General features: G+C 40.6%; 1 protein-coding gene and 1 pseudogene across 1 annotated transcript in view; both read right to left on the bottom strand.

Moving 5' to 3' along the window:
- Window positions 1-15,824, bottom strand: part of Arsb (arylsulfatase B) — a 152,909-nt gene that overhangs the window by 54,898 nt on the left and 82,187 nt on the right. The window contains exon 6 of the mRNA XM_005065649.4: window positions 2,981-3,051. Coding sequence (XP_005065706.2) covers window positions 2,981-3,051 — 71 coding nt within the window. The remainder of the gene's footprint in view (window positions 1-2,980; window positions 3,052-15,824) is intronic.
- Window positions 5,727-5,841, bottom strand: LOC121133232 (annotated as a pseudogene).

Genomic DNA, 15,824 nt, shown 5'->3' on the forward strand with positions numbered 1-15,824 from the left:
TAACAAGACCATGTATCAATCCAAATTAGTCTATTGTTTATAATGCTTCTAAGGCTTCTATTTCTATTCATTCATTTGTGACCGTGCCTGTGGCAACATTACTGCTTATTAACTGGTGTTCCCTCACAGTGTGCTCATTAACTATCCTCTGGTAACCAGTCTGGGAGGCACTAGAGTCAGGAGCCAACTGTGACTCTTGGTAACACGGGCTCAAATATCAGCCCTTACTTGATACGCTAGACTGGCTGCTTCTTGATTTCTAGAACACCTTCTTAGACTTTCCAGATGCTGTTGTCCTCTACGTTAGTATTTTCTTATAACTGGGTTTATATTTTCCCTGAAAATAACTGCATAGAAAGGAAAGCAGATTCATGTCTTCATGGTAAAAGGCAGTAGGCCCCCAAAGACAGCTTTTCCTTTTTCTTTTCTCTGACACAGCAAACTAAAGCGACTCACTCACAGCAGAAAAGGCCTGCAGAGCTGCTCTGTGGGAGGAGTCAGGCACCATGCTCTCTGCAGACACAGACAACAGAGAACATCTCACGTGTGTGAACCAGGTTGGTAAGGAAGGCCATCATCAAGTGGGTTTCCTTATAGGAGGCACAGAGGACAACAGAGGAAAAAGTGTCTCTGAATTAATGATCACAATGATGAAACTCAGCACAGTTGCCAAACAACACACTGGAAACATCCTTGTAACTCAGCCGTAGAGTCCCCTTCCTGACTTCCACACCCCTTCTAACCTGTATACTGCAGGAGCCCCTTGTCCATATTACTATTTTGCTAGGAGTACTTTAGGGAGGACAGTTGGTTACAACAAGAACTCTGCTGCAAACAGGGTTGAGATGGCCACATAAGAATCTGGTTCTAGTTGTCACTTCCAATGGCAAACTAAACTATAGCCCAGTGTGCGTACAGACAGGGTTTTTGCTTTTGTTTTGTCTGAGGATTTAGCAAATGAAGACAGTCTGCAGCCATTATGTGAGAAGCATATTCCCGACACCAGGATCAGGGTTATACAAGTTTTTAAATCTACTCCTGAATTCCCACCATTCTCCAGACACCCTGGGAAATTTTGATGATTCCTAGAATAGGCCATGCCTCTTAGGTGTGCAGGGGCAGGGAAAGTTTAGAAAGAACCATTGTAGCCTCAAGGTAACTAATCATACATAGGTCTCCAATCCTCTGTGCAGCTGATAAACTTATTTTCTAGTACCTTCTAGAATAGCTCTTCTAGACCAACAGAATTATAATGCAAATCACATGCATAATTCAAAGGTTTAAAGGAAAAAGAAACAGATGAAGCATTAATAGTATATTCAACTTAACATATTCAAAGTACTCATTCCAACATATGTGTACATTCAACATATTCAAAGTACTGTCATTCCAACATGTATGCACCATATGTGTTCCTAGTCTGCAAAGTCTGGTATGTATTTTATACTTAGAGCTGACATGTCAGCCCATAATTACCTACATTTCAAGTGCTCAGTAGCCACATGCAGCTAGGGGCTACACAATGGACAGCAAAAATCTAGACTATTTTGGCAGCCCTCAGTGTCTAACCCATATTCCTGCCTCTACTACTAATGTAATTTTACTACAATTGAAGAGACATTTCTTGCTTGTTGTTAGAATACTTTCCTTTTCCAGATTTAGTGCATCCACATGGTGGTAGTAGTGTTTAGCTTTTAAAAATTAACATACTGAGTATTAGATTTCATATGGCATTTTCAAACATCATTTGTTTTTCTTGTCCATCCCTCTATTCCCCTATCACCTGATATCCTTTTTCACAGTCCCTCTTTCCCCTTTCATGGTCTTCTTTATGGTTTCATGACTATAGATGCACTTACATATATTCATATAGCTAATCATTAAAAGCTAGGATCTGCATATGAAAAAGAACACACCATCTTTATTACTCTGGGTTACCTTGCTTAATATAATAATTTCCAGGTTCACCCGTTTTCCTGGAAATTTCATATTTTAATTACATCTAATCTCCTCTCCAACTGTCCACTCTGTGATCAAGTAATGATTAGTGAGTGCTTTTCAAGGTATATGGCATTTGTGTCAACTTATGAGGGTCAAAATACAAACAAGTCACAGATCTTGACATCTCGGCTCTTTGTGTCAGTGGGATATGTGTGCCCAACTAAACTATGTGATGCTATTTGGAGACACTAAGGAAGGGACAACTGCTTTTCACAGAACTTCTGGAATGCTCTGGAAACTACAGGGAGGCAGAAAATAGTCACTGAGCCTGGGGATGATAAAATCAAGTGCTTTGAAATGGCAAGCAGGACAGGTAATGTTGGGTAAGAACATCGCAAGGCCAGGTGACAGGGTCCTGGATGTTCAGGGCACAGTCAGGTTAATCCTGTGAGCAGGAATGTCTAAGGAGTGGGCTCTTATGGTCACTTGGAAAGGACAAAGAAGTAAAGAGAGTTGACCGAGGCAGTACAGTGTCTGGAAAGGGGGCGGTATGGCCCCCACATGAGTGCAGGCAATGTGACACCACCTGAGGAACTGGCAAGGCAGCAGTAGGCAGAAGGCTCGATGAAGCTGAAAGACTCCAGGATAGTTAGGAAACTCACACCTGTGAGACCCAGCAGGCTCTGCAATGCACCTGGCCAACCCAATCAGATGATGTGGAGGCTCATACAACCCCAGACTGGACAGTGGCTTGTTTGATGATGAATTTTCTGGAACTTTTAGGTGACACAGGCAATGACATGATATCGGTAGAGGAAAGGGTCTTGGGATTCCTGTGGGCTCCTGCTACATACAGCCAGCAAATGGCAAAGCCAGAATTTACTAACTTCACAGAATACTGAAGCCACCATGAAAGTACCAGAATACATGTCAGGAAACAACATTTACACTAACAGCAACTCTGGTAGGCAGGGAGCACTAGGTTAGTGTGCTAAACACAACAAAACATTTAACATGGCAGCAATGGCTGGGTACTCACATGGTGAACTGTCAAAAAAGTCCTGATCAATGTTATGCAGCAGCTCCACTCTGGGGGATGGGGTTCCTTCACTGGAAAAGAAATTTTAGGAAAAGTTAATTTCTTCTCAAATGGATATGCACATTTTATGACTTCTTTTCTTGATGCCTATAGAAAATAGCAAATCTGCCAGTTAACAATCTTATCATAACTCAAATGTATCCAAATGCTTTGGCTGATGAATCTTCATATGATCATTTGTCTATATCATAATAATTACTGAAAGCTCCACATAAAAATGTCAGTGTCAGGCATATGATGACACCATGACTATATTTGAATGCAACCACTCTTTATGGAAGAAACGTAAAACTCAAGTCATCACACTTGACGTCACAAGTCACATTGACTGTGTAGAAGGAAATGAATAACATCTTCCAAAATGATGGCACCAAAATTGGAACATGCTATATAGCAAAGGCTGGCCTTGAACTCCTGATCTTCCTGCAGAAGGTCTGTGGTTATATGCTTGTACCACCACACCTGAATCACAGATTTGATAGACATACAGGTTAAATACATGCCTAGAGCCACAACCTATAATGACCAAAGAACAAATTGATGACACTTAGTCCAATCCGTTCCTGTTTCAGCAGAGAAATTATGTCCTAAGTTACTGGAAGAATGTTGGGTTAAGTGACTTTGAAAGTTGGGCTCTTTAAACACTCTGAAGAATCCTGTTTATCTTGACCTCGTGGAAACCATGATCAATGTAAACCATTGGAAGAGAGCCCAGTATACTTGCTAATCCAGTACCTCTGCCATGTATTTTGCTGGTGGAAAAATATTGTTGACATCACAGGACTTATATACACATTAATAAATGATGAAGTTCTTGATATAACGAAGAAGACAGAATTTTCAGAAGGCCCAATGTCCACACCCAAACTAACAGTTAGGTGTCTATGATAGTTATTTTGGATTTCAAAGACAGCAAAATTTCAAAAAGTGCCATCTATCGATTTGTAACTTGGTGTTTTCCATGTAAGAAAATGTTAAAATATAATTAGTGAATTCAAAACCAAATAAAAAGGATTGTAACTATCATCACCATTATTTATTTCCTAAAGTAAGGTTAATTTCTCTCTCTCTCTCTCTCTCTCTCTCTCTCTCTCTCTCTACACACACACACACACACACACACACACACACACACACACACGCACGGCGGGGGGACACAACCTGAGTATATTTAATGTGAATATTTTACAAGAGTTCATTGCTCTTCTTTACTCCCACAAAACACCCCCACTTGAGAGCTGAAGGCAAATAACTCAGAGACAGCCGTAGTCTCCAGGGACAATACTCATGTAGGATGTCCCACAGTCCTCAGTCCTGAGAGGCAACAGTGCAGGATGGGTTGATATTGACAGCAAGGCATGTCTCCTAGGACCCTACTCTTCCCATTTTCTCCTGAAAATACTTAAATGTCTACCTGTAAATTCTGGAGACTGACAGCTAATTCCAAACTGGGTTTGGTAGCAGAGGCTCTGAATGCAAGGAAGGGAAGATGTACAAAGGGAATGGTAACTGTAAGAAAGTGTGAACAGAAGACTCGGGAGTAAAGAGCGGCACTGCTCCTCCAGAGGAACCGAGTTCAATTCCCAGCAACCGTGCCAGACGTCTGCAACTCTATCTCCAAGTCAGAGCCTCTGCAGGTGCCCGCACTCATGTACCCACACTTATACAATTAATATAATAATAAAACAATAAATATATCTTCCAAAACAAAAAGGGAAATGTGAACAGAAAGATGATGATAGTGTCTTGGGCATAAAAACAGCAAATAGAGTTAAGCTCCTGAGTAACAATAGCAAGGAAGGAAGTTGGGAGGGGGATATCAGAATGAAAGCGGTAAATCTGCATTGCTTAGGAAGAGGACAAAGCTATTTGTTAAATTTAGATATAACTAAGTGAAATTTATGTGTTATATTTTTAAGGAAAAAAATTAAAAACAGCTATTGTTTCCTGGACCACAGAAAATGTGAACAGTTCATTCAATTTAAGAGAAGGTTAGAATGAAGGAGGGAACCCTGTAAACTTCAGCTTTTCCATTCCTATGTAACCACGCACCTTTAAAACCAGAGCTGTTCACAGTGTCCCAAAATATTAGGCATAAGAAAATAAAGGATACTTTTCTAATAACTCCGGAATTCAATGTGAATTATTATTTCTCCTCATTATTTCATTATTCACAAGAGCCACAAATATCTCAAAATAAGTTAGTAAGATGGAGTGACTTTCTGGACACTCTTGTTGACTATTGCTTGGGAAAGTTTTCACAGGCAGATTTCTCATGATGCCAAAAGGATCTTCAAGTCCCCAACTGTCATAGTGTGTTATGATTCTACTTTTAAAATATGCTAATCAAGATACTTTAGTGAGATGTGGGTAAAAGACATGCCAAGAAAATACAATGTGTGACAAGTGGTTAAAACAATGACAAACACACTTAGAGACTCTAGATTATTAAGAAAATGAAATCGACATTTAGGAAAATTGAATAATATATAAATCGTGGATTGCCTCGTCTTAAAAGCATGTAAAAATCTCAAGATAAGCTCATATGATAATCCACATGGGCTAACCCTTTGGAAACAGATGGATTTTAGAAATTCACAGATAATTGTTTTAAAATGTTTAGAAACATTTCAATAATTGTCTAGAAAAACATGCCCAAGACCCTGGCACCCTAGCTTCTTAATTAGAATGCTGCCAGTCGGTCTGATACCTGTTAAGTGGTGACGGCTTTGCCAATAAACAAGAATATGTTCTCCCATGGTGAGGAAATGATACTGCCACCGCAGTCCAAAGTCATGGAGAGGTGAAGCTTTAAAAGATGCACACAGGGCTGTGGATACAGCTTGGTGATAGAGCAATTGCCCAGGATGTACTAGGCCCTGGGCTCTGTCCATAGCATCACACAAAAGCAATGCAGCTGTGTACAAGAAGGGAAGAATATGGCCGGGCGGTGGTGGTGCACGCCTTTAATCCCAGCACTCGGGAGGCAGAGGCAGGTGGATCTCTGTGAGTTCGAGGCCAGGCTGGACCGACAGCCTCAAAAACAATACAAAGAAACCCTGTCTCAAAAAACCAAAAAAAAAAAAAAAGAGAGAGAGAAGGGAATAATATGGAAAAATACACACCAAACTGTTCACTGGGATGAGGAATAAGTGGACTTGTAGAGGACTTCTATTTTCTAGCATGCTTTTAAACCATTAGTAAATATAAGCATAGTCAAGAACAAGTTACTGAGCACTTGGGGAAGAGCCTGGGCTATAAAATAGCAGCAGCAGCAACAACAAATGTATTGTCCATGGAAGCATCCAGGATGACATAAACACAACACTTAAAACAATAACAAGGTTAAAGCTCAGATGCTCACATAGTCTAAGAGATTAAAGGCAACTATCCACCTCAACAAATACAGTGTATGGGTAGTATTAGAATGTGTTAGTAAATATTTGGAATTTAGTTGTATTCTATTAATCACAATAACTGATCACCAGTCTTGAAATTTCCTTGCAGGTCTTTGAAGAAGATTGTCTTTATCTATAGTTGGAAATAGCAATGGCTTTAGAGTCACACTTTCTCAAGTTCCATTGCTGAATTCACTTCTTTCGCTTTCAATGAAGGGTTCAGAGTCTCAATGCTTAGGATGAGGGGATGAGAGTTAAGAGGAGCAAGAGGGGGAAAAAAGGAAATTCCAAGGGAAGAGAAAAGAAAACATAGGGGAGAGGGAAAGTTGGGGAAGGGCATGTAGTTTCCATTCATAGTTACAAAGTTAGTTATCATCCCAGGTCCATTAAAATAATTATTTCGCTTTTTAAATAGCATCAGCTCAGGAAGGCACAGCTGAGTGTAGTAGAATGTACTTGTAATCCCAGTAACTTGGAGGCCGCAAGTAACATGGAGGCTGAAGCTGAAAGATCATGAGTTTTAGGCTAGCCTGAACTGCATAGCAAGACCTCAGTTTAAAAAACTAAAACCCAAACCAAAATCCATCCAATTAATTTCAGTAGATACTAGAAGTTAAGCACGTGGGTTTCTAGAACATGGGTGTGAATCTGGGGATGGGGACCTGGGAGGGAGGATGGTGAACTGAGAAGTGTCAGAAACTTCTGCAAGCCTTATAGTTTTGCCTGGGAAATTATGAAGAGAGAATATTTGTAAAAGGAAATAACCAATGACCCAGGACCATACTCTGAGAGGCAAATAAAATACAATATAAACTGGGCCATGGCTTCTGTATTCCCTTTATAAAGTAGTCAGACAGCTGTATCTTTAAATTTTAAGACATGTAATGTTCTCTCAAACACGAAGAGAGCATCTCCCATTTTAGAGAAACACACCAGTGTTAACACAGCCCACTTGTTATGAACTATGTATTTAAAAAGATGAGCTGTGGTCTGCTACCTATGAATTTTCCCTATTTGGAGGCATTTGAACAGGTACTGAAAGTTTAGCTGCTTAAGTAACACTGTCTTTAACAAGCAATGGATTCCATTTGGGAGACTCCATCTCTCAATCAAGACTGCTGATGTTTGTGGAAATATTTTTTCCATAATCATACACCTGGTCTTATGTAAATCAAAGCAAGTGTTGCTTTTATAGCAGCAGAGCTGGAGAAACAGTGCTGTGCTCACCCCCTGCTGGGCTTGTAAGAATGGCCACAGCAATAAATAAACAAAGAACTATGCAAAGAAAAACGACAGAATCCTTGTACATCTCTGGAAATCTCACTAGTGTCAGCTCTCTCCTCAAAGCTATAATGACTCCAACTATTATGGTATCTCTCATCCCGGTCTCTTCTATTCTTACCCCAACTCAGCCTTCCTGCTCCCCCATGTCTTCTTCTACCCTCCTCTTATCCCCCTCTCTTTTTCCTGGTTCCCTCTCTTCTCCCCCCATGTTCCCAATCTGCTCAGGAGATCTTGCCTCTTTCCACTTCTCTGGGGTATAATGCATATCTTTTGGGAACTTCCGTTTCCCAGACTCACTGGGCCTGGGATTGTAGGCTGACACTGACCTGATCCTTGTCTAAAATCCATATATGAGTGAGTACATACCATGTTTGTCTTTTTGTGACTGGGTTATCTCATTCAGGATGGTTTCTTCTAGTGCCATCCATTTGCCTGCAAATTTCAAGATTCTGTTGCTTTTTTCCGCTGAGTAGTACTCCACTGCGTAAATGTACCACATTTTCTCTATCCACTCATCAGTTGTGGGGAATCTAGGTTGCTTCCATGACCTAGCTACTACAAATAATGCTGTTATGAACATAGTGGAACAGACATCCTTGTTGTATAAATGGGCATCTTTTGGGTATATGCCTAAGAGTGGAATTGCTGGGTCTTGTGGTAGACCGATTCCCATTTTCCTGAGGAATCTCCATACTGATTTCCAAAGTGGCTGTACAAGTTTGCACTCCCACCAGCAATGGACAAGTGTTCCCCTTTCTCCACATCCTCCCCAGCACAAACTGTCATTGGTGTTTTTGATTTTAGACATTCTGAAAGAAGTAAGATGATATCTCAGGGTTGTTTTGATTTTCATTTCTCTAATGGCTAAGGATGTTGAGTACTTTTTCAGCCATTTTAGTCTCCTCTATTGAGAAATCTCTATTTGATTTAGTCCCCCACTTTTTAATTGGGTTCTTTGGTGTTTTGGAGAATAGCTTCTTGAGTCCTTTGTAAATTTTGGAGATCAGCCCTCTGTCAGATGTGGGGTTAGTGAATATCTTTTCCCAATCTGTGGGTTGCCTTTTTGTCTTGCTGACTGTGTCCTTTGCCTTACAGAAGCTACTCAGTTTCAGGTGTTCCCATTTATTAATTGTTGATCTCAGTGTTTGTGCTACTGGTGTTATGTTCAGGAAGCTGTCTCCTGTACCAATTCATTCAAGGGTACCTCCCACTTTCTCTTCTAAGAGGTTCAGTGTAGCTGGATTTATGTTGAGGTCTTTGATCCATTTGGACTTAAGTTTTGTGCAAGATGATAGACATGGATCTATCTGCAGTCTTCTACATGCCAATATCCAGTTATGCCAGCACCATTTGTTGAAAATGCTATTTTCCATTGTATAATTTTAGCTTCTTTGTCAAAAATCAGCTGTTCATAGGTTTGTGGATTAATCTCAGAGGGTTCAATTAGATTCCACTGGTCTACCTGTCTATTTTTGTGCCAATACCAAGCTGTTTTCAGGACTACAGCTCTATAATAGAGCTTGAAGTCAGGAATGGTGATGCCTCCAGATGTTGCTTTGTTGAGCAGGGTCTTGGCTATCCTGGGTCTTTTGTTTTGCCATATAAAGTTGAGAATTTTCTTTCAGGTCTGTGAAGAATTGTGCTGGGATTTTGATGGGGATTGCATTGAGTCTGTAGATTGCGTTTGGCAGGATTGCCATTTTTACTACATTGATCCTACCTATCTAAAAGCATGGGAGATCTTTCCATTTTCTGGTGTCTTCTTTAATTTCTTTCTTTAAAGACTCAAAGTTTTTGCAATACAGGTCTTTCACTTGTTTGGTTAGCATTACTCCAAGGTGTTTTATGTTGTGTGTGGCAATTGTAAAGGGTGATGTTTCTCTGATTTCTTTCTCAGCCCTCTTATCTTCTGTATATAGTAGGGCTACTGATTTTCTTGAGTTGATCTTGTATCCTGCCACTTTGCTGAAGGTGTTAATCAGCTGTAAGAGTTCCCTGGTAGAGTTCTTTGGGTCTTATGTAAACTATCATATCATCTGCAAATAGTGAAAGTTAAAACTAATAGTGGACAGACTACATTAATAGCCCCTACCTGATGATAAGGTTGATGACTACCTTATGTGACATACTAGAACCTTCATCCTGTGACTGATGGAAGCAGAGACAGATACTCACAGCTAAACACTGAACTGATCCCCTGGAACCCAGTGACAGAGATGGAGGAGTGATGAGCAAGGCGGTCAAGACTGTGCTGGTGAAATCCACAAAGACAGCTGACCGGACAAGGGAGAGCTCTTGAATCCCAGACTGATGACTAAGAGGCCAACAGGGGACTGATCCAGATTCCATGAATGTAGTGTCAGTAAAGAGGCCTCAGAAATCTCTGGGGCCTTGGGTAGTAGATCAGTGTTCACCATGGCATACAGATGAACTTTAGGAGCCCATTCCACATGGAGGGATGCTCTCTCAGCCTGGACACATGGGGAAGGGCCTAGGTCCTGCCCTGGATGAAATGACAGACTCTGGAGATCCCCCAAGGAGGGCCTCACCCTCCCTGGGGAATGATGTGGGGATTGGGCTGGGGGTTTGAGGGTGGGGGTGGGGCTGGTGGAGGGAGAAGGGAGGTGCTGGCATTGACATTTGAAGCATGCATATTTCTAATTTAAATTAACAAAATACTTAAAAAAAGAAAAAGGACAGAATCACTTTGCTCACCTCTAACCACTTAACAACAGCAGACTGCCTCTCAGCAGTGCAGGGAATGTGTTTCCTCCATGCCATTAACCAACAAACTCAGGCTTTTGAGTGTTTTGGCAAGGCTGGACTGAATAATAGCAACCAGCACTGACACAGAATTTAAAATACTTGCTATGCGGGAGATTGCTCAGCAGTAAAGACTGAAACAATCTCTAACTCAAATCCTTCTATCAACAACATGCCAATCATGTTCTCCATTCTTTTCCCAAAATGGTATGCTGTTGTCATTGGTGACATTTCAATACTACATTTAAATTAACCTTTAAATTTCACATTTTCTATGTAGTTTCATTTGACATACAGATGAAGAGACACTGACCAGTGAGTGACTGCTTGTCAATACTTTCTAGGACTCTACAGTTTCAGATGTTGAGGTCGTACCTCTGTTCATTTTCAGTTCCCAGCTTTTGACTTCCAATGTGCTCCATGCTGAAGGCTGAGGCAGAAGCCCCTTGCCACAGATAAATCAGACATGATTGCATGACCCCCCCCCTTTTACCACTAGCTGCTGACCATCTCTCACAAAACAAACGTCCTAGAAGACACTGTCATATTTTTAGAAAAGGAACTAGCAACGGCAAGAGTTTCTGAGGAGAAATTTTGAAGGAAATGAACAAGCAAAACCCAAACCACTTGCTGCTAAAGTCACTTAGAGACCTGCCATGGTAATTTCCATCCATGTGTGAGCATGGTCATCTTCCTTGTGGCTCCTCTTCCGGATGATGAGCTCCTCCTGCTGTGTTTTCACACACAGTCTTCCTAGAGTGTCCCTTAAGTGTTAACAAGACAGGTACCACTGTGCTCAAGTAGTATTTTGACTAATTAGTTTTTGCAGAGTTGTGACTTGAACCCAGAGCCCTTCTTGTAACAGGCTAGACACTGGCTGTACCATTGAGCTTCATTTCCAGCCTGTCTCATAGCTAACACATGATGAAATTAATGCCTGAAGATATCATTAAGCACATGAATAATAACCACAGGAGATGGGATTCGAACCAGAACTGACCACAAAGTACACATTGGAAACCATTACACTGGGAAACCACTAGCAGGACTTACTGTATTTGCTGTGTATGTGTGGGTGGGTGAATATTGGCTCTATGCAAAACCCATGCTCCTTGAAAGGCCCTTTAACATGCAAACGTTACCATGAGAAAAGAGGTTAGGCATGGGAATTATACAATTTAGACAAAATTTGGTAAGGATGTAAGTTGAATTTGTTTGCTGGAGGATAGAGAACTATTTTTGCATTGCTATTTATTTTTATTAGGGAGATTATTAAGTTTTTAAAAGTAGACTACTCAGCCGGGCGTTGGTGGTGCACGCCTTTAATCCCAGCACTTGGGAGGCAGAGGCAGACGGATGTCTGTGAGTTCGAGACCAGCCTGGACTACCAAGCGAGTTCCAGGACAGCCTCCAAAGCCACAGAGAAACCCTGTCTCGAAAAACCAAAAAATAAAAAATAAAAAATAAAAAAAAAATAAAAGTAGACTACTCAAGAAAAAAGTAATTATCAAAAAATCACACTCTTAATGCAACCTTTTCCTATTGATTACTGAAAAGGAATGGGTCAGAAGCAGGTTAGAAGCAGGACAAGCTATAGGGAATGATCTGACCTTCTTCTAATTTCTATTTTAATGCTCATGAAGAATCTCGAAAAGATGAAAACTGGCAGCAGTGTTGGCAACTAAGCAGGAGGCCGGCTGCCAAAGTCCTGAGGGGATTTTAGTAACCCCAACGCCAATGAGACTAACAACATATTTTTTGGTTTTACAATAAGGATCAAAACTTGATCCAAAGAAAGTTAAAAAAAAAAAAAAAGACAATCACTTTGTCCACCTCTAACCCACCATACAGGGGCTACACAAGACAAAAGTGGGCAGTGACCTCCCACAAACTGCTCTCAGAGCTGGTATCTCTGTGTCCACCCATAGTGGCTCCCTTGTTTACATCCACACAGACAACAAATGACAAAAAAAACAAGGAAGAGATTTGCTATGCTGCTTATGGGACTGCGATACAGATTAAACTATGGGGAGAGACCGGCAAAGGGAAACACACGGAACACAGACAAAGGCATGTCTGTCAGACATGGCAATAAAGGGAGTCAAAACAACCCACCACCAGACCTAAGACTGTCTGGGCACGTGGTGGAAGAGGAGTTGGAAAGATGGTAAGAGACAGAAGGGAGTTTGCTAAGACCTAAGACTGTCTGGGCGCGTGGTGGAAGAGGAGTTGGAAAGATGGTAAGAGACAGAAGGGAGTTTGCTATGAGATTGTGTCTCCTGGAAAGGTCAGAAGCTACACCCATAAAGTCTCACCAACTTGGCTGTCCAAACACAAGCTGAATAAGAACAACACCAATAGCCACCCAAACATGGACAGGGAAAATCTCATGAGGCCTCAACCCTATACAAAAATCTACAGGCAAATAAGGAATACCAAGAGGAAAGAGCCACTAAATGGTTATCCAACACCAAATGGTCAGCCCTGAAAACACAAAAAAGTAACATTATACAGACTGAGGTTTACGTGTGTGTTTATGAATAAACATACAGGCACACATATGTATGTAAGAATATAAAAGAGGCCACGAATTTGAAAGAAAGCAAGGAGGAAGGAGGTTCAGAGGAGAGTTTGGAGAAAGGACAGGGAAAGGGGAAATGATGCAATTACATTTTAATCTCAAAAAATTACAAAAAGGAAAAAATAGCAAATAGTTTCTTGAACATTTTCTTCTCATGAAATACATACTTGGTAGTCGTTTAATCCTGTGGGTAATGTTACATCTAAGGTTTCTGGTCCTGTTTTATTTGAGAGCGGTGAGAGAACCTAAGAACACACGAGTTTCCAGTCTTCCACAGATCAGTAATGACCAACTAAGTTTAAATACTGCGTACAACTCCCTCCAAGTCTCATAGGTAAGGAAGGCGAGTAAGAACACCCAAGTGTCAGCCTATGGCACACCAGCAGACTGGGCACCCTTGTGCCCCAGATGGAAGTAAGGAAAGACATAGAGAGAGAAATTTATTCTATATGTTCCGTGACTCTAGGGAATAGTGACTAAAACAGGGTTTCACTGTGCCGCTGAGGCAGTCCTAAAACTATGGAACCCAGTTTGCCTTCAAACTGGCAGTGATCTCTTGTCACAGCCTCCCAAAGTGCTGAGATTACAGGTGTGAGCCACCACGCCAAGCTCTGAAGTTTCTTTTGAATTGAGAAAGAAACTAAAGCACCCAAATCCCACCCTAGCAGATTGCCTGCTATTTCAGGTCTAGGAAAAAGCAAACACACATGAACATGGACAAGGCAATAGATAAGAATCTGCCATGAGCACCAAGATTCCAGGGAAAATCTAAAAACATACAGCAAATGAGAATTCAAAACTTTTGGCTAATGAAAACTACTTTCCTACTATGGAAAGAAAGCCATAAGCAGAGGGAAACTGTCACATGATATTTCAGCATAAAGCAAATATAATTAACTCAGTAACTGTCAATATTTAAAAGCACAAGAATCATTTCCCAGCCTTTTCAGTAGAATTAAGCAAAACCAAACCAAACAAGCAAAAAAACCAACAAAACAAACAAACAAACAAAAAAAAACCTATGCACACACCAGGGATTGGAAACTCAAAATTCCAGGTACTGCCCTAAAGGAAGAAGTAAATAAGCAAGTCCAGAAAGGAAGCTTAGTCCTATCATCTCAGCAGGCTGAAATAACAGGACTATAGCCTATTTGCCCCCAGCATAAACTACGTAGACAGTCCTTGACCAGCCTGGACCAAGGTGTATGCCCTATCTAAAGGGAGTAAAAAGCCAAAACTCTCAGCAACTAGGGACATTATATACAACTAAAAGTATGTGAAGGCAGAGACAAAAGAAAAATAAAGAAATCCACAGCTAAGCACTGAGCTGAAATCCTGGAATCCAATTGTAGGGAGGGAGGAGTGATGAACAAAGGGGTCAAGACAACTCTGGGAAAACCCACAGAAACAGCTGACCTGAGCAAGAGGGAACTCATGGACCCCAGTCTGACAGCTGGGAAATCAACATAGGACCAAACCAGGTTCTCTGAACGTGGGTGCCAGCTAGGAGCACTGGGCAGGCAGTCTATGTGGCCTCTGGCAGTGGAATCAGGATGTATCCCTAGCCCACTAAAGGATTTCGGACTTTGGGAGCCTATTCCACATGGAGGGATACTATCTTAGCCTAGATACATGGGGTGGGGGGTGCTAGGTCCTGCTCCAAATGATATGACAGACTTTGATGATCCCTCAGGGAAGGCCTCATCTTCCCTGGGGAGTGGTTGGGGGATGGAATGGGAGGTCTGTGGGGAGAATGGGAGGATGGGAGGAAGAGGGAACTGGGATTGATATGTAAAATAAGATTGTTTCTAATTTAAGTAAAATTTATATGAAAAAAGAAAAATAAAGAGAAGATAATTCAAAATAAAGAGGCAAAGAGAGTCAGAGAGAAACTGCCAAAAGTTTCAAATACTACAGTTGGAATTTCTGAAGAAGAAAATGAAAAACAATGGAATACAGTATTTAAAACTAATTGTAAATATCTTGAACAAAAGACCTGGGTGTTGAAACAGAAAGAACTTACTTTGTATCTGAGAAAACTGATGCAGAACAGCCAACTCTGAAACACATCCAGCAACAGTCTTTGACTCTACATAGGAACAACAGTGACAATAACAACCCCTTAGGACTCCAAAGGAAAGAACTCTGCTACTTACAAAGGAAAATTACAGTGGACTGAAATTAGACCTATCCATAGCAACATATGAAACAAACAAAGACAGGGTAACATTTAGAAAGACTGTATGAGACAAAGGTGTTTTTTTTAATCATTTGAGATATTTTTCAATTATTGGGGTTATAAAAATGTTTTGATAGGCATGTAAGAATCTAAAGAATCCTGAGAAATTTATTCAAGGAAAAGTCTTCCAAGAGACACTTGTGGTTGCTTCAGAAATGGCTACTATTAAGTATAGTATTGAGGACTTAATAGAACAAAATCCTGTATAGGAGAATACAGTATTCCCTATTATATGCTCTCACAAAGTAGAAACAATGTACTTTAAAATAAAGCTACTTCTAGGGAGTAGAAAGATAAGGCAAATAAGCTAGTTGGGTCCCTTATGGATAAGAGAATTACCCAAGGATATTAGTGTATTAATGAGCAAATTATTCTAAATATTAAAATTTCTAATAAATGAGATGTAAAAATAGAACTTAAATAAAATGACAAAGCCAAGAATAAAGATGATAATTGTAATAGTATACATATAGGTAACCCTTATCCATTAGAGTAAAACATGTATAGATGTGATCACAA

This window comes from Mesocricetus auratus, unplaced genomic scaffold (genome assembly GCF_017639785.1).
Source record: "Mesocricetus auratus isolate SY011 unplaced genomic scaffold, BCM_Maur_2.0 Super-Scaffold_100020, whole genome shotgun sequence".
In the NCBI taxonomy this organism is placed as follows: Eukaryota; Metazoa; Chordata; class Mammalia; order Rodentia; family Cricetidae; genus Mesocricetus; species Mesocricetus auratus.